The sequence below is a fragment of the Mustela lutreola genome, chromosome 7 (assembly GCF_030435805.1).
Source record: "Mustela lutreola isolate mMusLut2 chromosome 7, mMusLut2.pri, whole genome shotgun sequence".
NCBI classification, from domain to species: Eukaryota; Metazoa; Chordata; class Mammalia; order Carnivora; family Mustelidae; genus Mustela; species Mustela lutreola.
This window is the reverse complement of record NC_081296.1, coordinates 91,208,061-91,232,012: the sequence shown is the minus strand read 5'-3', so window position 1 is coordinate 91,232,012 and position 23,952 is coordinate 91,208,061. Positions and strand designations below refer to the sequence as shown.

The 23,952-nt window shown below is 38.5% G+C and overlaps 1 protein-coding gene across 1 annotated transcript; it reads right to left on the bottom strand.

Moving 5' to 3' along the window:
• Positions 1 to 475: 475 nt before the first annotated feature.
• On the bottom strand, positions 476 to 21,492 carry PSMA6 (proteasome 20S subunit alpha 6). The gene is made up of 7 exons (XM_059181910.1): positions 21,316 to 21,492; positions 8,682 to 8,776; positions 8,086 to 8,167; positions 6,933 to 7,088; positions 3,896 to 4,074; positions 2,579 to 2,673; positions 476 to 700 (listed from the first exon to the last, which is right to left on the bottom strand). The coding sequence occupies exons 1-7, from the start codon at positions 21,389 to 21,391 to the stop codon at positions 643 to 645; spliced, it is 741 nt and encodes a 246-aa protein (XP_059037893.1). The 5' UTR covers positions 21,392 to 21,492; the 3' UTR covers positions 476 to 642.
• Between the last annotated feature and the right edge of the window lie 2,460 nt (positions 21,493 to 23,952).

Genomic DNA, 23,952 nt, shown 5'->3' with positions numbered 1-23,952 from the left:
GCAGAGAAAATACACAGATTCTGCTTTTCAAGCCCTGTTGTTTCTAAGGCAACTGCGATTTCTGCTCTTAAAGATACTGGACCTTATGGAGTACAGATTAAATGTGTATCTCAAAACCAATGAATAAAACAATGTCAATCTTTTCACTATAATTAAAACCTCCGATGGCACTTGGGAGTCTAGGTTCAGGAATATTACATCTGAATGAACAAAGAATTGCAAAATAGAGGCCTTGCCTTACATGTCCGCTTACAGTCAGAGCCAAGCTTTGAAACCAGTTTTTAGTTTGCCATTAGTTAGGCCATATAGCTACAGTTTAAACTTCCGCCTATTAAGTTCCTGAAACCAAAGAAACCTGGATCTCCGTCAACAAAACGAGAAAAGCTCCAGTGTGGCAATGGTGAACACTGAACAGTCTACATGCACCAGAGGCTCCACTTAAAACTAGAGGTGAAATTAAGACAGGATGCGATCATTTTCCAAAAGCACTGATTTTATTTATACAGAGTCCTAACCACTTCAGCGGTAGGGCAGGAGTGGGAGAGGTTCCTTTTTCAATCCAGGGGCCTCCATAATGTTGGTCTGTTGTTACCGAACATACAGGCAAGTGGCGTCATGGATTTGGTAAACTAACTACAATGTTTAGTCTCTCTCTGCTAGAGCGACAAGGTGAGCATCAATCTCTGCTTCTGAAAGAATCCTGGAAGGCAAGGGGGGAAAACCCACAACCATTTTACTTTTTGAAAACTTTTTATTATGTAAAGTTGCAAACACACATGAAAGTAGAATGAACAGATAGTAATAAATTCCTGTGTACCTAACACCCCACTTTAACAATCAATCATTTATAGCTACTATTTAAAAAATCTGTTAGTGCCTGGCTAGCTTGGTCGGCATAAGAGCATAATTTTTTAAGATGTTAAGAGCATAAGACTCTTAAAAAATCTGTTTACCCACCACTCATCCCTTTGGATTATTTTGGAAGACTTCCCAAATATTTTATCAACTTCATCTATACACAAAAACATTTATTTCTTTGACGTCAGATAAAAAAATTACGTCTTCTGAAAATAAGTCCTTTTAGTTGCAGCGATGATAGAAGATAATTAAGTTAAATATATAGCTAACTATACATCATCTATTCTATTTCAGCTCCTATGTCAAGAAGCCTTTACATCTTGTATAACTCAAGTTTCTATGAGCTAAGAGATAAGAAAACACTTCATGATGAACAGATGCTATTTCCCCAAAGAGATCAAATGCTTGGCAACCTTTAATGTGACCTATTACTGCTGGACTTCTAAAAATGTCACATTTTTAGAAGTGACATTTTTTAGTACAAACTGGAGCAATGTAAGTAGTTTATATAGTAGTTGTTGATGCTTATGTTACATATTATAGTTATTTTTTAAGCATACTTACTACTACTAAATTTATAAATGGTAACAGAACTTTTTGAAGATAAGGTTCTTTGGCTTCTCACCTATTTAACTAATAGATGGAAATAAAAATGTTAAAAGCTATCAGAGGGTCGCAGAACAGAAAAAAGAACTTGCAGGTCCTTTAAGCGGGTCCTTTATTAATTGTTCCTGCTAGAATAGTACTGCCAAAACAAAACAAAACAACTATTTTCTACGGGGCAGGGAGGAGAGGATTCACAATTTTTTTTTTATTCTATGAATTTTTACTTCATTCATGTTTAAATCACTCACCTGCATGCAACAAAAAGAGTAAATTAGGAGGGAAAAAAAGAGCATAGTAACAAGAAACTCTTCAAGCCTCAGTTAAGTTTTATGTACCACCTTTCCACCCCATCCCTAACCATGACCAAGTGTCTATGTAACTGTGATCTAAGAGTAGATACAAATAATGCATCTATGCATTTATGCATCTATGCATTTAAACGAAGTATTTTTCATAAGCATATCCGGGTTCCTGGTAAGTAAACCACCGTGCAGGGTTCTGGGAGGATTAAGTGAGATGGTATATGTTAAGCACCCAGTACAGATCTGACTCATGGAAGCTATAAGGTTGATATGTGGAAGTTAGTCTCTTAGTAAGAAAAGACAAGCATCCAGCATCTGCAATTCAATTAGCTGTATTCAAAATTTGGGGTTTCCAAAGATCTCCAGATAGCGTCTGATGTAGATCAGTATTTCATACTGCTCTTCAGAGCTCCCCTTAACTAACCACTAAATAATCAAAGCTCCACCTCAAAAAACCAAAAACTACTACACTGGGAGAAGATTTCTATTGGCCTCAGGCTAAAAAAGGGAAAACACTTATGTTTACTTTACTCCTAACATAGAGAAGGTTATTTTATGTTACCTCTGATACAGATATAAAATCACTTAGAAATAAGAGGAAAGCAGTTATGTCTGTCTTAAAGGGACCTCAAGTAAGTTTTAAAACAGATCTCTTAAGTATTGAAAAACTCGAAATGTAGTTCAAAAAAATGCTCCCCACACTCCCCACCCTGATTTGTAGGACAAATGGACCCAAACACCTCTACCGTTCTAGGCTGTAATGTATTTCTTAGCAAACGTCTTTTAAGTACTTGGCCGACAATATAACTCACCTGAATTTAGGATTTTCAACTGTAACTACTCCAACTTCTATTTCTGAAGGTTTGAAATCAATTGATAGAACAGTAGATAGGCATGTAATTGCAGTCTGAAAAAAGTACCAACATTAAAATTGTATCTTTCAGAGACTCCAAGATATTCTCTTTCCAAGCTTATTCAAATCATGAGTTAACAACAAGCTATTCATTTTTTGCTTCATGTTTCAGTGATACATTTCCAAAGCCACGTGTTACTAGCGTATATGAGAAGAAACGTGCTTACATGAATTTTAGTCATAAATGAAAGGGATCCATCAAACAAAACAGGATGATTTACACATAAGAGTCTGTTTGCTTGAGGACTAGAACATGCTGGGGACTATGCTAAGCACTTGAGGTGAGAAGGACGACAGGGTAAACATGAATGATATAGTCTTCCTTCAAGGAAAATCTACACTAACATTTTAGGAATGTATTTAAGGGCTTTGTATCTGATGTGATTAATTACTTATGTAATTATGAACTGTAAGTAAAAAGGACCTTTTAGAAACATTTAAACAAGGCATAGTACCTCCCAGATGAGAACTAGCTTTATATCTCCTGTTAGTATAAATGAGATATTGCCAACCAAACATGAAAGTATTAGACAGCATTTTTCTTTTGTCATTTATCAGAATCATGTTGTTAGTCTTTAGAATGGCTGTATCTCAGCTCCTCCTTTCCAAAATGCACTAAAATTTCTTGGCAGTTAGTAAGAGGCTTCTTTAGTCTAAGGTTACTAAATATTTGTATAAGAATTTTAGCTTGTTGTGTCTATTTAAAACGTCCCAATTATAATGAATTATCCCCTTAAGATCTCAGAGTTAAAGGAGCTCTATTTTTGCATCCCAGATAGAACTTCTCTGCCAAGTCATGCTATGAGCATATATTCTGTTACCGAGATGTTTCTTTCCCTGAGAATTTGGTATGTGGCTGTTTTGCCTTTAGGGCCATAAGGGTAACAACTACTAAATTTTTTCACTTTTGTTACCAAGAAGCTTAAGCCTAACTTGAGTCATAACCATGCAGGTCTTAGGCCTTAATCTTGATTCTTATTTTTAGTCCCATCTTCCCATTTTCTATGTGTTTTGTTGAAAGCACTCTCAAATACATTACGAAATGAGGTAAGGGATTAAGTGAATAAAAGCAATCCTCACTGTTCCCATGTCAGCTGACTGACACCAATTCTACTATGAAGCTGACAAACCTGGCTCATGTGTTAAACCAGGAACAGCCTTTATAAACTTCAATTATACAATGATCTGCAAAAAAAGCTGCTTTTGGCTAACTTACTTCCACTGTCTGCTCAAATGTCCAATCAAATTTCTTCTTCACTTTTTTTTCAAGGAAGCTGGTTGACTCCGTTTGTTTAACTCCTGCTGCAGTGGCTTTAAACCCACAGTAGTAACCTGCAGGATCACACTTGTACACCTGAGGGCCTTGTTCTTCATCTATACCAATTAAAATCATACCTAAAAAGAAAGACCCTCATTAAATATCTTATACCTTTGTACAACACAGTTTCTTCTCTCTTAGTATTGTCATAAAGCTGTTGTTGATTATTCTGGCCATCTATTTTAGGATATGTATTTTGTTTTAAAAAACTGATGAAATGCAGGTTATTACTAAAGATAAATTAGGTAACCAAGAAATTTCCATTTCATCAAAGGTTTATCCCAGATGTTTTTAAAATATGAACTATCACAAGTGTAATTTACAATTTTCTAATCCTTGCTACTACCCAAAACATGTTTCTCTGATCTCCTGAGGTATTATCAGTCAATAAACTTGGAAAGCATATTTTTCATATACTTTCTTTTAAAAAAATAATAATAGCATGTTAAATATTCTGCTGTAGGTTCACTTACTTTAAACTTCACTAGTTCTTTAATTTAGCTGGCTATGGAAGAGTTTTTCTTTTTTTTTTTTAAGTTTAAGAGCTTAAGGTTCTTAAGAATTTAGGGTTCCAGGGAACTAAAAGTGTATGGACTACACCTGGAATGCTGGCACCAAGTGAAATACAGAGGCTACTTCCTTATCTTCACACTGCCCACCTTTGATACTGCTGGTGTACATTCCCCTAGTGTCAAGAGAAATCAAATTCTAAATTCTGTACATACAGTTTTGTTATTAAATATCTAATCATGTTGTTGTAATGACATAATTAAAACGAATACCACCACCAAACTACTTTCTACTCAGCAAAGCAGGTAATAAAGTATTTAAAGAATGGCTTAACTCCTGAACCTCTTTTATATATGCCTCCTTTCATAGCGTGTTGCACTTCAGGGATACTGTGTTCTGTTTGTTTGTTTGTTTGTTTGTTTGTTTTGAAAACAAAGGTTTGTAACCACCCTGTGTTGAGGAAGTCCATTTTTCCAGTAGTGTTTGCTCACTTTGTGTCTGTGTCATGTTTTGGTAATTCCTGGAATATTTCAAACTTTTTCATTATTATTGTATGTGTTATGGTGATTTATGATCAGTGATTATGACTTGCTGAAAGCTTAGATATACCAAGGTCTCTAACAATAAAGTATTTTAAATTTAAAGTATGTACATTACTTTTTAGATATAATGCTACTATTGTACACTTAATAGATTATACCATAAACTTAATTTTGATATGCACTGGGAAACCAAAAAATTCATTTGACTCACTATATTGTGATATTAGCTTTACCACAATGGTCTGTACTGAACCTGCCATTATCTCCAAGATATGCCTATAGTGCCCTCTCTTTCAAGATTCAGTATTAACCAATTACTTTATTCACTTTTATAGTGCTACAATGAGGAATTTTCAACCTTGTTTAATTGATAAACATTGATCAGGTATCTGTGTTTTATTCAAAGATTATATCACTCTGTAATTTTCTTTACATGTTATACTTGCTATACACAAAGTACATGGCAACATAAAAGAAGTACCCACTCACTGCTTGGAGGGAGCACACACTTCTCTACTTTGTTTGGGTCTTGCAAGATGAATAGGGTTTCACAGGTGGTAAGGACACAAAGGGCAATCAAGGCACAAGGAACAACACATACAAAGGCATCAAGACAAGAAAGGCAATGGTACACCCAGGTGATGACAAAAGACCTACATACTACTGGCACTTCAGGTTGAGAAGGAAAGCAGGACATGCAAGAAGCTGCTTGGGAATAAACTCTCAGGGCCTTGCACATCATATTAAGGAGTTTGGAATTAACACTGTATTCGACGAGGAATGGGTTTTTCTAGGGAGCAACAATAAAAATTTGAGTTAAAAAAGATAACCGTGTACCAACATGGAAGATGAGGAAAGAGTGAGGAGGGAGAGAAGAGACAAATAAATTAGGTGGCAAAGGGAAGAGATGAAGAAGGACCAGGAGCTGAGGCTGGATGACTGAGGAAGATGACCAGGGAAGGAGGGAGAGCACAGGAAAGAGACACTGAGGATGAAAGCAGGAAAACAGCAACAATTTCAAGTCTGAAGTATCTGCAGGACACGGAGGGAGGGACTGGGCTACTGCCAACGTGGCAGTGACTGGCTGTATACAGGTAGTAAAGGAAGGCATGAACTCAAGGGTGAGATCACCCAGACAGAGCCAAGAGGGAGAGAAGGAACACAGAGAAAATCTGGTGAGCAAAAACATCTGAAGAAAAAGCAGAAGAGGATGAGAGTGAGAAAGAATATCACTGAATAAACTGAGGGAGCATTCTTATCTGAGAGTTAAAAAATAGGGTCAGATGTTGAAGAAAAGCTCTACGCTGATTGCTTTTTCTCATAAATGACACAACACAGAAACACATGTGCTGAATTTTTTTAGGCTAATGCATTACATTAAATCTAAAAGCAGCAAATCTCCTCTCTCTCCCAAGAGAATTTTACTTACTTTTAAGAAATGTAATGTATTCTAAAAATATCAATCACAAGAACATGTGTGTGAGCCTGATTCTTTAGGGTGGTCAAAATAAAAAAAAGAGCTACACTGTTAAGATGTCAATTTAGGCATTTCCATTGAAAGCATAATCTGGAATTGCAGTAAAACCTCCATTACAACAGTCCAATATAACAGTGACTCAGATCTTTCAAATCACATACCCTTAAAAGAAATATTTTGGTAAAAAATCTAATAGCATCTAAAGCTTAAATGGTAATACCTAAAATACTATTGTGAAACCTTCCCTTCATTGCTGATTTAGTATAAGAGTTCCTCAGCTTATATAATTTCCAAACCACATGTTCAGAACCCAAGTGTTTCTGCAATAACTTAATTCATGTTCTCTAAAAAAAAAAAAACACCATGTAATTCATCAATTCTTTGGGAGTCATCTTAGCATACTTACAACAACCAAGAGGCCTCATTTCAGCATTCTGTGTGTAGACCTGAGAAATATCAGCAATCCTTTTGCACAGCATGTCCACAGGAATCTCATAGCCATACTTGTATTTCCAATTAGCTGCCTCATAGCGTGCCCTCTGTACCTGGGATCTGCTGTCAGCTTAGAGCATAAAAAACACAAGTTTATTACTTTAGAGGAAAGAGTGAACCTCAAAATCAGACGATTTTCAATTTTCCACATATATATATGTATATGTATATATGTATGTATTATATACATGTATGTATATATTTATATAAATATGTAAAATCTCCACTATGACTTGAGAGAAGCAGAAGTGGTCCACTCTGGCTTTTTCTATCACTACTGAATAGTCAGTGACTCAGCAACACGTATATGACAAAAAAGGAAAACATTTTTAAAAGATGGAGTTCAGGTGCCCGGGGGGCTCAGTGGGTTAAAGCCTCTGCCTTCAGCTCAGGTCATGATCCCGGGGTCCTGGGATCGAGTCCCGCATCGGGCTCTCTGCTCAGCAGGGAGCCTGCTTACCCCTCCCCTCTCTCTCTGCCTCCTCGTGATCTCTGCCTGTCAAATTAATAAATAAAATCTTAATAAATAAATAAATAAAAGATGGAGTTCTACATATAGCACTGTACTTTCATGCTAAGCCCTTCAACAGCTGTCAAAATATTTCCTGCAGGTGTCTAATAATCCCCAAAAGAACAAGCTTTAAGGAGAGAAAATAATGTTTCTTCTGATCTTTTCTGTAGGCTTTAATTTTCCCTTGATTTCAGAAAATAGAAACTCAAAGCAATTTCTGTAATTCTCATTCTCTTCTAATAGTGACATTATTACCAGGTTTGAAATATACTTACATCTCCTTAAACTATTAACTATATATGAAATAAATGTCTATGACAGTGGCCTCAGCCCAGTTTCCCTGACAGCAATAGAAACAGAGATCTAATTCTATAATACTTAAGATTTCAAAACAGCTTATAATACTCTGAATATACTGAAATTAGCCTTGGAAGACTGCAAATCTACTCCTACTATCTGCAAATGAGGCACTAAAGGAAGCCTTTTAAAAATTAACACAAAACTCAAAAATAATTTGAATAAAATAACAAATCTAAGTAGAAACTAAGCCAATTACCTGTCATTCCTGTCATCACACAGCCAATGTTTTCAGTTATCTTGAATAAGTGAGTCACTGTGCTGGAATCCAATAATTTGTCCTAATGAACAAAATAAATCAAGGTAACTTTTTAAAAATCAGAGGTCTCTGTGCAGGGACAAAAAAATACTACAAAATTATAAAAAAATCATAAAATAAATACTATAAAATTATAGTGATAAATTATATAATAAATATTCTCTGTTCACTTTATAGATAAAACCAGTTTTTTAAAAAGGCAGGGAGGAGACTCAGTCTTCATTTTTTAGATGACAGGTTTCTAGTGGGCAAGAACTATAGCTCACCAAAGCCTGTTTCAAGGTCCCTGAAGACAAAAGATCTAGAATTCCCATTGTGCTTATAATCACACCACAAAGTTCAATATATTAACTGTCTACTCAGCTAAACCACCCATAGCTACTCAGTAGATACTTGTTGAATGAAACAGACAAGCAGAGGCAAAGCAGGAATAGTAATGTGAATGTATATAGGTAGTCATATACTTTTGTACAAACTTGTGAAAAATCTTTGCATTATATTCCATAACAATTGGCTACCTGGGCAGTATTACTTACAGGTACTTTCTTCTGTGTGACAATTACTGCACAGTCCTTCCCTCTGACAGCTACCGATGTAAGGCCACCCTGGTTAATAGCCTTAAAAGCATATTCTGGAAAACAGAATTGTGTTTTTAAAAGGTGGAATAAATTATTAGATTCATGTAATGGCATAAAAGTGGTCATTAAAAAGAATGAGCTAAAGCTGTATGATCTAACACAGAATGTTGTCCAAGACAAGCAAAGTCAAATTAATAATGATACTAATAAATCATAGTTAAACCAACTCCATTTTGTTCCATTTTAGTTTACTGTAATCATTTTTATCAGGCTAAAGTACCAAATTTCTAACAAAGAATTAATTTATCATGTCCTATCTTTATCAATTACATCTTATCATTTTATTTTAAAGATTTTATTTATTTAACAGAGAGAGAGATCACAAGTAGGCAGAGAGGCAGGCAGAGAGAGAGGGTGAAGCAGGCTTCCTGCTGAGCAGAGAGCCCGATGCAGGGCTCCATCCCAGGTCCTTGAGATCATGATCTGAGATGAAGGCAGAGGCTAAACCCACTGAGCCACCAAGGTGCCCCACATCTTATCATTTTAAAAGTATGTTTTGTGGACATTATTTCTACCAAGTCTGGTTTTCCTAGGTCAAATTTAGTTGCTCTAAATTTTCAAGATTTACTACTGCTGTTAGTCTGACTATACGCAATTTTAACTGCTGTTAGATTATTCTGCATTGTTTTTTTTCTCCCTACCAAGTTAAAATTTTCTGGGTCACGGTTTTCCAATCTTCCTGATATCTACAACAAGTATCCTTGAGTTTGTCTATGACAAGTGCAGCTTGTGCACTTCCAGCTGCTGTCAGGCCATTCCCTAGGTTAAAACAGATGCATCAAAGTGGTAGCATGCAAACAAAGGACTTTGGCAACATGCAGTTTGGCTGACAATGGTTGCCTCTGGAGAGCAGAATTACAGACAAGACTATCCCTTTCTATGCTATGTATTTCTAGAAAATTTAAATCTCATTTAAACATTTTGTAATTATAAAGACAGTAGCAGAAATACATGCTCACTGTAGAAAACAGGGAATACAGAAGATAATGTAAAAGAAAACAATTACTCATAACTCCAATCATTATCTGCATTTTGAAATAATAGATTTTTTTAAAAAGATTTTATTTATTTATCTGACAGAGAGAGATCACAAGTAGGCAGAGAGGCAGGCAGAGAGAGAGAGGAAGAAGCAGGCTCCCTGCTGAGCAGAGAACCCGACACGGGGCTCGATCCCAGGACCCTGGGATCATGACCTGAGCCGAAGGCAGAGGCCCAACCCACCGAGCCACCCAGGCGCCCCTGAAATAATAGATATTTTAAAAATTCTGTCAAGTACTACTCCGGGCCCTGGGTCTGAAGCCTGGCCTCATCATCTCTTCAAAAAGCTAACTGGTAATGAGGATCAGCTGAAACAAAGATACTACCTATGCCAAAGAATTTCCTTTAATTGGAGCTATAATAAAAACCACTTATCAATTATTTCTAAGTAGCTATATTTTGAAGACAGAAAAGTAGAGTAAAACGACTCTAATGTAAGGGAAATTCTCAAATTTAGCTTAGATTTAATGAGGTTATAATAGCTTATTTTTACCATCCCATTACACCACAAATAACTTCTAAAATACAATGTTTCAAAATGCTTCTCAGTTTTGTTTCTCATATGGCCAAAAAGCTTCTACTAGATCAAACCTCCATAGCTAAAAATTGTAAACTCTAAACAAAACAACTACTTGAAGGCACCAGAGAGTGGCCAAAAGGAGGCAGATTCTAGAGGGGGAGTCAAAGATGGTTGGAGAAGGAAATGGCATGAAGTAAGTTTCCTGTTTTCATGGCTTACAACAGATTGAGTGTAAGCCCTGGTTAGGGCTAAACACCCATAGAAAATTCAGTCTCTTTGGCATGCAGATAGAGAAAACAGTTTGGGGGTAACTACAGTTGCAGGAAAATAAGGGAAAGAAAGGAGAGAGCCAGAGAGGGAGAGCCCCAACCTATGTATGTTACCCAAATCTCTGGGTAACACATGCACAAGACAGACTCCAAGCAGCTTAGCTAAGGATAAAAGAAAGTGAGATTTGAGTTGCCAGCCAAATTTGCCTGCTAGAACAAATCAATGTTCTTTGGAGGAATATAGCAGAATCCAAGCCAACAACTTCATTAAATATTAAAGGACAAAATACTCTAATTAAAAGCAGAAACTGTCAGAATGGATAACAAAGCAAAACTCAAACATACTGTATCTATCACAGACACAGTTTAATAGAGTAAGCATCAGGAAGTTGAAGGGATTATACTAATCAGACAACATACACACTTCAAAGCAATATATCAGAGATAAACAAGGATATTTCAAAAGTAGAAAAATAAATTCATAAGGCAGCTATACAATCACAAATGTATGTGCAGCTTATAAAAGTACTTTAAAATACAAAAAAGGAAAACTGACAAAATTAAAAAGAGAAATGGCAAAACCCATCCAGTTAAAGATTTTTAACACCACCACACAAGTGAAATAGACATAGATACACACACACACACACACACACACACACACAAAGTAGACAAACACTATATGGACCACACTATCAAGTGCATCGACCTCACTGGTTATCTGCAGACTATTACCGATGACAACTGAAGAATACACATGCACATGGTGTAATACAAATGCACACGGTACCTTTACTAAGACAGAGCGTATATGAGAGAACATAAAAACAAATCTCGATAAATTGTAAGGTACTGAAATACCTAAATATTTGAAATTTTAAAAAACACTTTTCTAAGTAATCGATGGATCAAAGAAATAATCATAAGGGAAATTTAAAAATATTTTGAACTGATTGATAATAATATATCAAGATTTGTAGGATGCAGCTAAAAGAAGGAATTTTATGGCAATGGTGGACAGACCCTAAAGTGGCCTGCTCTCTAGAATCCCTGCCTCCTGGTGTTCACACCTTTGTGTAATCCCCTCTTCCTGAGTGTGGACAGGACCTGTAACTTGTTTCTGACAATGAATATGGCAAAGATGATGGGATATCATTATCCTGATTACATTATAGAAGACTGCCTTAAAAACAAAAGCAGTATGTTATCTTCCATACCATGATATTTCTCCTACCATCATCTTTTTCTAACATATTGTTGTTTGTCTTACAAAGGTAATAAATGTCTGTCTCAAATATGAGTAAATATAGTAAATATGCAAAATTTTTAAAATGAAAATATTTACCTAATAGTTTTTGCTTTTGAGAAAACCCAAACTAATTCCAATTCCCTCATAAATATAAGTGAAATATAGGCAGATAGCGCGGGATCTAAAATATTATCAGAGGTAACAAGTATGGCATTTACAGATACTAAGTGAACTTTCAAACTGACTTATCTGTGAAATAAGTCTAATTTCAGTTCTTAACTATACCCTGTATGTGCCTCATTTATCAATAAAACTACATATATAAAAAAAAGACTGTCTTGGGACGCCTGGGTGGCTCAGTTGGTTGAGCAACTGCCTTCGGCTCAGGTCATGATCCCAGCGTCCTGGGATGGAGTCTCACAAAGGGGTCCTTGCTCAGCAGAGAGCCTGCTTCTCCCTCCGCAGGGAGCCTACTTCTTCCTCTGTCTCTGCCTACCACTCTGTCTGCCTGTGCTCGTGTGCGTGCACTCTCTCTAACAAATAAATAAATAAAATCTAAAAAAAAAAAAAGACTGTCTTGATAGCAGACTAACTCTCGAGATTCCTCTTACTGGCTCGCTAGTGGCTGGATGGCAAGGAACCATGAGTCTTCCAGGGAATAGCCAGCAAGCAGCTGGGGCCCTTGGTTCCACATTGAAAGAAAATGAATTCTGCCAAAATCCTCAGTGAGATTGAAAGCAGTCTTCTCCAGTTGAGCCTCCAGGTGGGAACACAACCTGGACAACACTGTTACAGTCTTAGCATATTCTAAGCAGACTATTCCTGACCCACAGAAACTGCTGGAGTTAAAAAATGTACGTTATTTTTACCTGCTGTTTGTAGTAATTTTTATGCATCATAGAAAACTAATATGCTAGCCTTGTTTACATTAGAAAAGGTTGAAAATCAAGAAGCTAAGCCTCTAAAAAGTTTAGTGAAAGGTAAAATAAACCCAAATTTGAAAAAAGCAATAACAAAGATCAGAAACCAATGAAATAAACAAAAAGAGGAAGCCAGGAAAGTAAAAAATTGATTCTTTGAACAAAAACAACAAACTTGAGATGGGGAGATTATCCCAGTGGGCCCCAAAGGCAATCATATGTATCCTTATACGAGCGATGGAGAGAGAGATTTTACGCAGAGAAGGTACTGTGAAAAGGGAGCAGAAATTTGAAGATGCTGGTCTTGAAGATCAGAGTCATGCAGTCCCAATCCAAGGAAGCTAGTAGCCTCCACAAGTGGAGAAGGCAAGGAATGTATTCTCCTAAGGTCCTGCCTAACACCTTGATTTTGGTCCAGGGAAACTGATTTTAGACTCCTGGTCCCCAGAACCACAAGAGAATATATTTCCTTCTTAGCCACCAAATGTGGTAATTTGTTACAACAGCCACAGGAAACTAATACGCCACCCCCCACCCCCACCCTGCCCCCGCCAAACTAATCAGGAAAATAAGAGAATACAAATTGCTAGTACTGGGAATAAAAAAAGGGGACTATCATTACAGACATTATAGAGGTAAAGCAATATTAAGAATAGTCATTTATATACGGATGATTCTTTTATCTAGGTCACTATCCTTGATCTTGCCTAATTTCAGCACATTTCCAAATGCCTGCTGTTATTACCCAACTGCTCAGAACATGATTTTGGCCTAAGAAATAATCCATCTACAGCTGTAGAGGGATAACAGTTTGCAACACTTACCAACTCTCCTCTTACATTATATTTTTTGTGAACAGACCTGCTCTTTCCCATTATCTTTATGTGCTGCCTGAAGTGCCCTCTCACTCTTAACTTAACCAGAGCTTGCCCTTCCTCCTCAAGCCTCTTCCAGCTCCCATGGATTCTTTCTGATTATCCCAGATGAGATTCTTCAAACCCTTATCTGAACTTCTATAGCATTTCGTATTTCGCTGAAGTGTGTATTTTGCCCTTTCACATCTAGACTGGATAGTGAAATAAGACCAAGGAACCAAGGAAATTTAAAATTACATTTGCAGGGCGCCTGGGTGGCTCAGTGGGTTAAGCCGCTGCCTTCTGCTCGGGTCATGATCTCAGGGTCCTGGGATCGAGTCCCGCATCGGGCTCTCTGCTCAGCAGGGAGCCTGCTTCTCTCTCTGGCTGCCTCTCTGTCTACTTGTGATTTCTCTCTGTCAAATAAATAAATCTTAAAAAAAAAAAAATTACATTTGCAACCAGTAAATACTAAATCAAAGGTTGGCCATAGGCCCAATTCAGCTTACTAAAGTTGGTTTAAAACGCAGGGTTTTCTAGGAAGGTTTTAAAAATCAGATAAAAAAAAATCTCGACTTAGTTTTCCTCAGGAAAAAAAATTGGGGTAACACCTGACCCTCATTCTTTTTTTTTTTTTTTTTTTTAAGATTTGTTTATTTTAGAGAGAGAGGCAGAGCGTGCATATGCGCGCAAGTGCACACAAGCTGGGAGGAAGGGGCAGAGGGAGAGGGAAGAGAAGCCGCTGACTCCCTGCTGAATATGGAGGCTATTCAGGGCTCATCTCATGACCCTGAGATCATGAAGACCTGAGCCAAAACCAAGTCAGATGCTCCTCCAACTGAACCACCCAGGTGCCCGGACCCTCATCCTTACATAGTGAACATCACCTCGGGCTGACAGGTGCTTTGCAGTTTTTCACAGTTTCTACCACTTCTTGTCATATCTCAGCCTCCTTCATTCACTAACAATACTTATCTAATCTGCTTAAATAATGCAAAAGATTTTTTTAAAATGCAGAAGATAAAAGCCATAAGAAACAGAGCTACCCCCATCACCACATAATAAAATTTTGTCCCACAAAATAAAAAATATTTTACATATAAAAAATACTTCTCAGTAGAGAACACAGCTGTGAATTAGCCAGGATTGAGTGAAGGAGTCCTCTACCTCCCTCTCTATAGAGATTAGTGCTGTCAAATAAAATAGTCATCAGTCACATGTAGCTAATGAGCACTTGAAATGTACCTAATGCAACTGAGGAACTGAATTTTTAAAGTTCTTAGTTAAGAATTATCTTTCCTACTGTTCATCTCCTACTTCTCTGAACTTCCCTTCTCAGTCCCCTTTACCACTTTTACCTCCTCAGCCAGTCCTTCAATACTGGTATTCCCCAGGATTCCATCATTTCTCCCTATCCCGGGATGATTTGATCCTTTATAATCATGACTAACCGTGTCACCTTTAGCTATGTACCCACAGTTGCAAATGACTACTTCTCCCAGAGGCATTTCTGAAAATTACTCTTCTATAAACCTGCAACTTTAAAGTCTTTATCTGAAATAACAGTTTTACTAACCACTTGAGCTACAAACCTGGGTACCATCCTTGACTCTTTCTCTTCTCCCTCAACAGAAAAATGTTCATTCATACCTAGGATTTGCTTTAAAATACTCTTAACAGAGACAGGGCAAACATACGGGAAAGGGAATAAAGAGAAAACAAGACTGACAAAATGTTCACAATTGATGAAGCTGGGTGATGGGTATATGAGAGTCATCATACTATTCTATGAACTTGTGCTTGGAATTTTCCATAATCAAAATTTAAAAAATAAAACTCAAGAGTCTCCTCCACCCTTTCTCAGTACCTTAGTTCACTCATTAGGGCTTATATGGATTATGGAACAAGTCTCTCCTAATTGGTCTTCCTATTATCAGTCCCTTTCTACTAGAATTCTACTCAACTTTCCCGCTATCTTACTTAATAATCTTGTCGTTCTTCAGCTATGTCCAAACCTCAAGTAGCAAAGTCCAAACTCTACCATGGCACCCACATCTCTTCAAAACTTGCTATAGTCGGGCGCCTGGGTGGCTCAGTGGGTTAAGCCGCTGCCTTCGGCTCAGGTCATGATCTCAGGGTCCTGGGATCGAGTCCCGCATCGGGCTCTCTGCTCAGCAGGGAGCCTGCTTCCGTCTCTCTCTCTCTGCCTGCCTCTCCGACTACTTGTGATTTCTCTCTGTCAAATAAATAAATAAAATCTTTAAAAAAAAAAAAAAAAAAAAAAAAAAACTTGCTATAGTCTGCTCTTCCAGTCACTGTCCATGCTTCGGCTATCCTGACTGACCTATGCACTGGTTTCCCCCAGACCTGTCTAACCAATTCACCTTCTTTGAGGAATCTTTCTTGGCTGTGTCACTTTTTTTGTTTTGTTTTGTTTTTGAGTAATCTTTATACTCAACATGGGACTCAAACCCATATCCCTAAGATCAAAAGCCACTTGCCCCATGACTGAGCCAGCCAAGCACCTCATGTGTCACTTTCCATAGTAACCTTCTTGTATTATTTTAGTACTCACCATCTGTGCTGTAATTTTAATAAAATTTTATATAAATAAATCCCTATTATAACATTACCACCATAAAATATTTTTAATAATTTCCAGAAAAATGGAAGCTGCTGGAGTAAAAAATCTCGAGACAACATAATAACAAGAGTATCTTCTAAAGAAACACTGGTAGGGTAAGAATAGGACAGTTTACAGCAGAGGTGCACATGAAGGCCAATTAAGAAAAAAAAAAAAAAAAACCAGAATAGCGTAAGGGGAGCATTTAAAAGGTGTATTTGTTTTTTAAAACCAGAATTCAAATGTGAGAAATATTAAACACTTTATTTCCATCACTAAAGACTAGGGTTTGGGGGGTTTTGGATAAAATTTCAGAAACTTACAAACTAGCAAACACTATTACATTAATCTAATCTGCTCTTGAATGTCCAAAATTATGCAAGACAATAACTAATACCATTTCCCATTTTTTTAAATGGAACAAGTCATAATTAATTACACTCAATCCCAAGCCTCCAATTCCTTAAACTGTAACTTAAATACATAGTAAAATACCTATTTGTAAGTATTAGGTTGAAACATGAAACAGTCATTTTTATAGATTAAAAAAAAGTCAAACATCAGCAGTTTCATATGGTTCAGCCTAATACGAAATCAGTAGGTTAGAATGTTCACTGCCTCCTTGACCACAAACAAAATGGTACGTAAATCACTGTTTTGTATAGAGACTTTTCTTTCCCAGTAACCTCTTATTCACTTTGTTTATTCACTTTGTCTCTTTCCTTATACTTTTCCCCAATACCTTCCCAACTTTTCTGGGAGTCATTTGTGTAACACTAGAAAAAAACCGGGGGCTCAATATAAAAGGTATTGAGACAAAAATGTTGAGGACAAACACAATGCCAGACATCAGCTCAGAGTACGATCTGCACATCACAGCAGGGATGCACAACCCCTTAACAGACACCGGCTTTGCAAGGCCTCTACAGGTGATTCTGAGGTTCTGCCATTATAAGACCAAGATTTTCCCGGCCCATAATTTTGTTTGGAATGCTATACTAAGTTTTGGAAGATAAACATCCCCCCCCCCGCCCACTACATAAACTTAAGCTTGAAAAATAAAAAGGAATTGAGAGATCCATACATTCTATGAAGTTTGGTTATTAAAAAGAACCAGGGTTGTTCTTGGCAGGTATTCTAGGCAGGTTCTACAGAACATGTCTGTATTTAATTTCAAAGCTTCATGCTAGAAACTTTTTGTTATTAAGATTTTTGGAAGCTAGGGCACCTGGGTGGCTCAGTGGGTTAAAGCCTCTGCCTTCAGCTCAGGTCATGATCCCACGGTTCTAGGATGGAGCCCCGTATCCGGCTCCTGCTCAGCAGGGAGCCTGCTTCCTCCTCTCTCTCTCTGCCTGCTTCTCTGCCTACTTGTGATCTCTGTCTGTCAAATAAATAAATAAAATCTTAAAAAAAAAAAAAAAAGATTTTTGGAAGCCGTTCATTCTTAGGTCTTTCCCTAACTTTGTAACCTAAATGGAAAGTGTATCTCATTTCATAGTGCCACCTATTGTTACCCTCTCTAAAACCATCATCTAGGGGCAACTGGGTGGCTCAGTCGGTTAAGTGTCTGACTCTGGGTTTTGGCTCAGGTCATGATCTCAGGGTTGTGAGATCAAGTCCCACAACAGGCCCTGTGCTCAGCGCAGAGTCTACTTGAAATTCTCTATCTCTGCCCTGCCCCCTGCTCATGGGCTCTAATAAATAAAATCTTAAAAAAACAAAAACACCCTCATCTTTAAGCAGGTGGGTCATTAGAAATTCTGGCACTAGCATGGGGATGAGGGATGAATATGAGATTTGAAAACAGCAGTGTTTGATTCCATTAAACACTTTTTTGTGTGTAGTTACAATACATATGCATTTATGTTTATGCACATATTTAATTTCAAGTCTAATTAATTTCAAATCAAAGAGGGCATGAAAAGTATGGGTTCAGAAATACTTTAAAACTCTATTTTTTAAAGATTTTATTTATTTATTTGACAGACAGAAATCACAAGTAGACAGAGAGGCACGCAGAGATTGAGAGGGAAGCAGACTCCCCGATGAGCAGAGAGCCTGATTTGGGGCTTGATCCCAGGACCCTGAGATTGACCTGAGCCAAAGGCAGAGGCTTTAACCCACTGAGCCACCCAGGTGCCCCTTAAAACTATTTTTTTAATAGCAAAAGATACAAACGGTAGGTACTTCTCAGTCCATTTATTTATAGAACTCTTGATTCCATTTTTATCAGTAACTGAGCCCTTACTATGTGACAGATACTGTTCTAAGCACATCCATTAAGTCATTAAATCCTTAGAGGGCTGTCAGCCCTAGTATTTTTATTTTACAAATGAAAAGTTCTCATAGTTGGTGTGGAGCAGGACTTGAACCCAAGAATCCTAGCTTCAATACCAATGCCAGATTGGTATTTCTAGATTAGAAAACTGTCCTCTCCAATCTATTTCTACTGGTCCATTTCTTTCCTGTTCCTTATCAGTATGCTCCCTCAGATGCAACTAGGCAATGCTCAGATCCACCAGGCAGGCAAATTCAAGTGCCACTCCTCTCCCCTTCCTTGCCAGACCTATCCAGCAAAGGGTCAGCAAGCAGAAGAGAAAAGCCTGAAAGTAATCAGGTTTATTTTGTCCCACCTGGGCCTTAGTTTCCCAACTGAAACCTTGGGTAACTTTGGAAGTTAGATTTTAAAGCTAGGTGCTCTATGTATAGCTCTACAGTTTTTTCTATACACATACCAGACACCCCTTGAATACACCCATTAAAAGAAATTTTTCTATAGTTACTACAGAGTATAAATGACAATAAAAAATCTTTCTCTTACTCCCTGGGAGCAAACACTGTTTATAATTATGGTTAGCATTGTAACTTTAAATTTATACTTTTTTGATTTATCAATGTTAGATTACATTTATCTTTTGAGTACCAACTATGGAAGATGAGAGGCATACACTCACCCTCCCACTAATCCTTCCTTCCCTGTTATCTCCTCATTTTTCTATATTATTTTCCCATTATTAAGTTAACAATTTGCACTCATACTTCCTATATGCTTCGTCTTTGGTGGATTCTAAAGTTTATAAACTCATAAATAGCATTTACAGTATTATCAACATGTACAAATATTTCACTAGAGAATCAAGCATGGATGGATCATAAAAAAGGAAATACTCATGTCTACAAAGCTACCAATCTAATAGATCAGGAAAAAATAAAAGGCGCCAAAAAAATCAAACAGGCATCTAATAACATCTACCGATTACTCAGTACTGTACTAAGCACTACATTTATCATCGTATTTAATCCACAAAACCACCACATAAAAAGGAATTATTAACCCAACTTTGTAAACAGAAACTAAGACTAATATTATTTATCACTTGCCCAAGTTGGCTAGTACGGAACATGCAGGGATCTGAATCCAGGTATGGCTCCAGGGCCTGAACGCCTATACTGCTTGTTCATACTAACTATTCTTTCACTTTCCTTTTCCTAGCAATGTCTAATTAGTGCCCTGATAGCAGAGACAATGTGTTATTCAACAAGGCAGAACTGAAAAGTTATCCTGTCTATGTATTAACCTTGTTTGGACCACACGTTTTATTCCAAATTAAAAAATATATATATTTAACTGACATTATATCCAGTCTTTCTACTCACCAAAATCTGGGAAGCATTAAAGACTGCTTTATGGCTGGATTTCACAATATGGTATAGAAAAACAAAATGCAGGTCTGACTTTTCCTGTTCATACATTAAAAACCACAATACAGAACATTCAAAGCAGTGACCCAAAATAGAAAATTTTTTTAAAACTCGGGAAAGAAACTAAAAATGAAACTTTCTTGAGGATACAGTTAGCATCTCTCTTGTTTGATCCTATTTTTCAATTGGGGATGAGTTAAAAGGGTTACTGAATTACCCTTGTTTTTTGCTACATTATATACTGTATGTAGCCATATACTGGCTAAGCTCCATTCTAAGTTATCTTTAACTCTATTTCTAAAGTTTACAGGTAGAGAGAACCTCATTTATATCCCAACTCTCTCCTTATGATTTCCAAGCACAAATGAAATTACTGTCCTCCCCAAAGCAGTGAGGTGCTAAACTCACTCAAAAATCAAAGAATCACGGGGCCAGATATACATCAGATTCTCCAGATGCTACATTCTCCATGGCAAGAGCTTAAAGATCGGGGTTATAATTATAATCTAAACCCTGACACCACTTCGATCCAACACACTACACTGTTACACTGAATGAATGATAGCTACTTTAGGGTTTATTTCCACTACAGCTGTTCTGCAGGAGATAGCTAGTTCACCGTACCTCACCTACAGTTCAGAACTAGCTTTAAACTGCTTAGAAACATTCAGATGTGGGTTAAAAGGGGATGCTAGTTTCTCTAGAATTGACATTCATTCATTCTATCTGCCAGTTTTCCAAAGATGTCCTGAGCCCTGTAGACACTTGTAATCTGACACATTTTTCTTTTTATTCGTTTGTTTACGTATCTGTCACTCCCTTTCAGCTGTGCGCTTCAGTACAGGAGAGTGTGTGACATCTCTGCACCCCCTAGCACCAGTACAGAGTCTGGCACATAAAAGGTTCTAAATGCCAATGCCCAGTTAACTAGGATAAGGAAGTGCATGTTGCAAACAAAGGAAAACGGAGATGAGCGTTTCAATGGCAAGGCTAAGGAGCCAATTATCCCTGAGAGAAGTACGGACGTTGGGCCCACCCAGGCCAAACTGTAACAAGTGAAGAGGCGTCAGGAAGCCAGAGTCAGCAACTGTAGTCCTACCTTCCTTAACTCTTTATTGTGTCCAGGAGGTGCGGCCGCTCACCCTGAAGAGCCGAGGCCTTCAGCCATCGGGACCCGGATCCCTCCTCCAGACAGGGGTGGGAACACCACGGGATTGGACCCAGCCTCGGCCTTTCTCCCGTCCCAGCTCCGGCCATGCCTCAGCCCGCGGACTACACTCCGGCCGCGTCTGCCTGCTCCAGGCCATACCATGACAGAGCAATTCGAGTGGACCAAAGGCAGACTCGGTTCACTCACCTACTTGGTAGAGGCGGCCCTCGGGTGAAAAAATGGTAATGTGGCGGTCAAAACCGGCGCTGGAACCACGGGACATGTTGGCGCACCCACCACTTCAAGCACTGTCTCTGAGCCCCGTAGCTCCCGCACCAGGCGTACAAATCCCCCCGGAAGTGGCAACGACTGCTTCCGGGGCACCGGCTGGCTACATCCGCTCTTGCGCGCCGAACTCTCGACTCTAGCGTCGGTTCAGGCGCGGAGAGAGCTCCGAGGCCCCACCCCTCATTGGGGGTGGGAAGAGCAGGGGCGGCCTTCGGTGTGCGCCTGCGCCAGTCCCACGGCTGGGCGCCAGGTGGACCTTCGGTAGCGTTTTAGAGCTTTCATCTGGAAAGTGAATTGGCAGTAGCAAGGACGAAAAAGCTTTCTGAGGGCCTAGAGTAGTGATCTGTCTACCGGTGGGACTTAAATGGATGGTGTATTTAGTTGTTACTTGTTGTTACGTTGTTAGTTTTGAAACGTGTATATCCAGCCTGTGTCTAGATTGCTGGCGTTGTTCCTAATCTGTACCCACCCACTTTCCTTCCTACTACAGGGAAAAATGGGTTGCAGCCGCTGCGACAGTAACCGTTTACTTTAGGTACAGAAGGGAACGGGTTCTGGAAAGAGCAGAATTTTCTGGCCAGGCAAAGTCCTTTTGACCAGCAACCGTAAATTTGGGTTAGAGGTGGACCAGGAAATACAGGAGTAATGGAGGAATCACGAGGTTAAGTTGCCTTGATTGAAACTGAAGAACAGAAAGGACAGGGCGTATAGCAGGCTGTTGTTGAATAAACTGATGTAATTCCAAGCGAACTAGGTAGCTCTGGGAGAATAGCAGATGGCCTTAAAACAGCAGGGGGCCTTGTAAAATTGTGCCTATTTTGACTTCTCCCGCAAGCACACCCCTATTTAACCAATATAAAATAGAAAACATGACGTTAGGCTAGTATTGTTCCGCCCTCCACACCTCCCCCCCCCCCAAATAATTTGTGCACTAGAAAGTCAGGTTATGCCAAGGTTTCCAGCACTTTAAGTGCCTGCTGTAAGTAATACTAAAGTAGGGATTCCTACCTCCTTAATGTATTTTCCCCTAAACTCACTTTGCATTTAAAGGAAAAAAATGTATAAGAACCTCTCAAGGAGTTTCTTAAGGAAGCTTCAATTCTCAAGAATGTTCTTTAAAGATAAACGTCTATTTTATTAACCTGAAAAAAATCCAAAACTGAAACATGATTAAGAAAATACTAAATGCAAACAGCATCTCTGGCACACAGGGTACTTTCCAGCTCTGGCTAATTTCCAAGTGCAGTGATAAAAGCGGTCACTTGCTTCTGGTTCAGGTCCCTACTCTCAGGACCAACTCCTCCTGACCTTTTCAGTGCTTTTTTTCCTTTTACGCTCTGAGCAATCTTAGTGTACTGTAATTCCCAAACTGCCTGAATAGTCGAATAGAGTCTCTGTACGGCTGCTAAGGAGGGTGAACTCAGGTCCCACAGGTGCCCTCTATGTTGATGTCTCCCAAACCTAGATCTCTAGCTGAACCCTTCTCTGGAGACACCTAGGTGCCCCATGGAGCACAGTCTTACCTAATTACCTGATGGGTGTTTTTTACACTGAGACACGTAGTACCTTAAAACCCAGTGCGTTTATTTTTTTTTAAAGATTTTATTTATTTATTTGACAGCGAAATCACAAGCAGATGGAGAGGCAGGCAGAGAGAGAGAGAGGGAAGCAGGCTCCCTGCCGAGCAGAGAGCCCAATGCGGGACTCGATCCCAGGACCCTGAGATCATGACCTGAGCCAAAGGCAGCGGCTTAACCCACTGAGCCACCCAGGCGCCCAAAACCCAGTGTGTTTAAAACAGAGCTCATCATCTCATCTCTTCCCCCACCAAACCAGAGTCCTCAGAGCCAAAACCTTGATGCAGTCTTCAACTCCCCAAAGCTAGTTACTCTGTCCTTATATAATCATGATCATTGTTTATTCTGCCTTTTTTCTGTTCTGTAATTCATAATTTTGTTCACTATTAATCCCACCCTCCCACCCCCACTAAGCTCCATGAGGGCAAAAATCTTTGTGTTGTTCACTAGTATAGCTCGGGCAACTTGAAAAATGCTGAGCATAAATATTAGTCAAATGAATGAATCACTTACAGCATAAGGGTTAGAAGTACATTTCTATTTAAACCTGAACTTAAATGCCATTTGTGACAGTTACTAGATATGCGGCTTAATGCAAAATCCCCAGGCCTGGATTCCCTTATCTATTAAATTTGGATAAGATTCACTTTATGGAAGCTGCTGTGAGGATTAAATGAGGGAAGGCAAGTGAAGTACTAACAAAGTACCTAGCTCATAACAAGCACTCATGAAACAGTTGCAGTTACTGTTGCTTTTCTGTCTGGTCAGTTACCAAACCCTATTGATTATTCCCATGGGATAGGATAGATCTGCTTTTCATTCCCACTGCCATTGTCTGAATTTAGATCCTTTTCACAGTTTGCCTGTTCTGGCACATACAGTCTCTTCTTGTTGATCCACATTCTTGAAATCATTTTTTTCTGGAGCAAACTCTAAGCTCACATTGAGTTGGTTCCCTGCCTAGATTGATTGATTGATT

Bases quoted from the DNA above. Each gene is read 5' to 3' on its own strand.
- PSMA6 (XM_059181910.1), bottom strand. From the start codon at position 21,391: ATGTCCCGTGGTTCCAGCGCCGGTTTTGACCGCCACATTACCATTTTT. The intron at 8,777-21,315 runs GTGAGTGAACCG...TCTGTTTTCCAG, and splicing joins GGGCCGCCTCTACCAAGTAG to AATATGCTTTTAAGGCTATT. The intron at 7,089-8,085 runs GTAATTGGCTTA...TTATGCTCTAAG, and splicing joins TGTGATGACAGGAATGACAG to CTGACAGCAGATCCCAGGTA.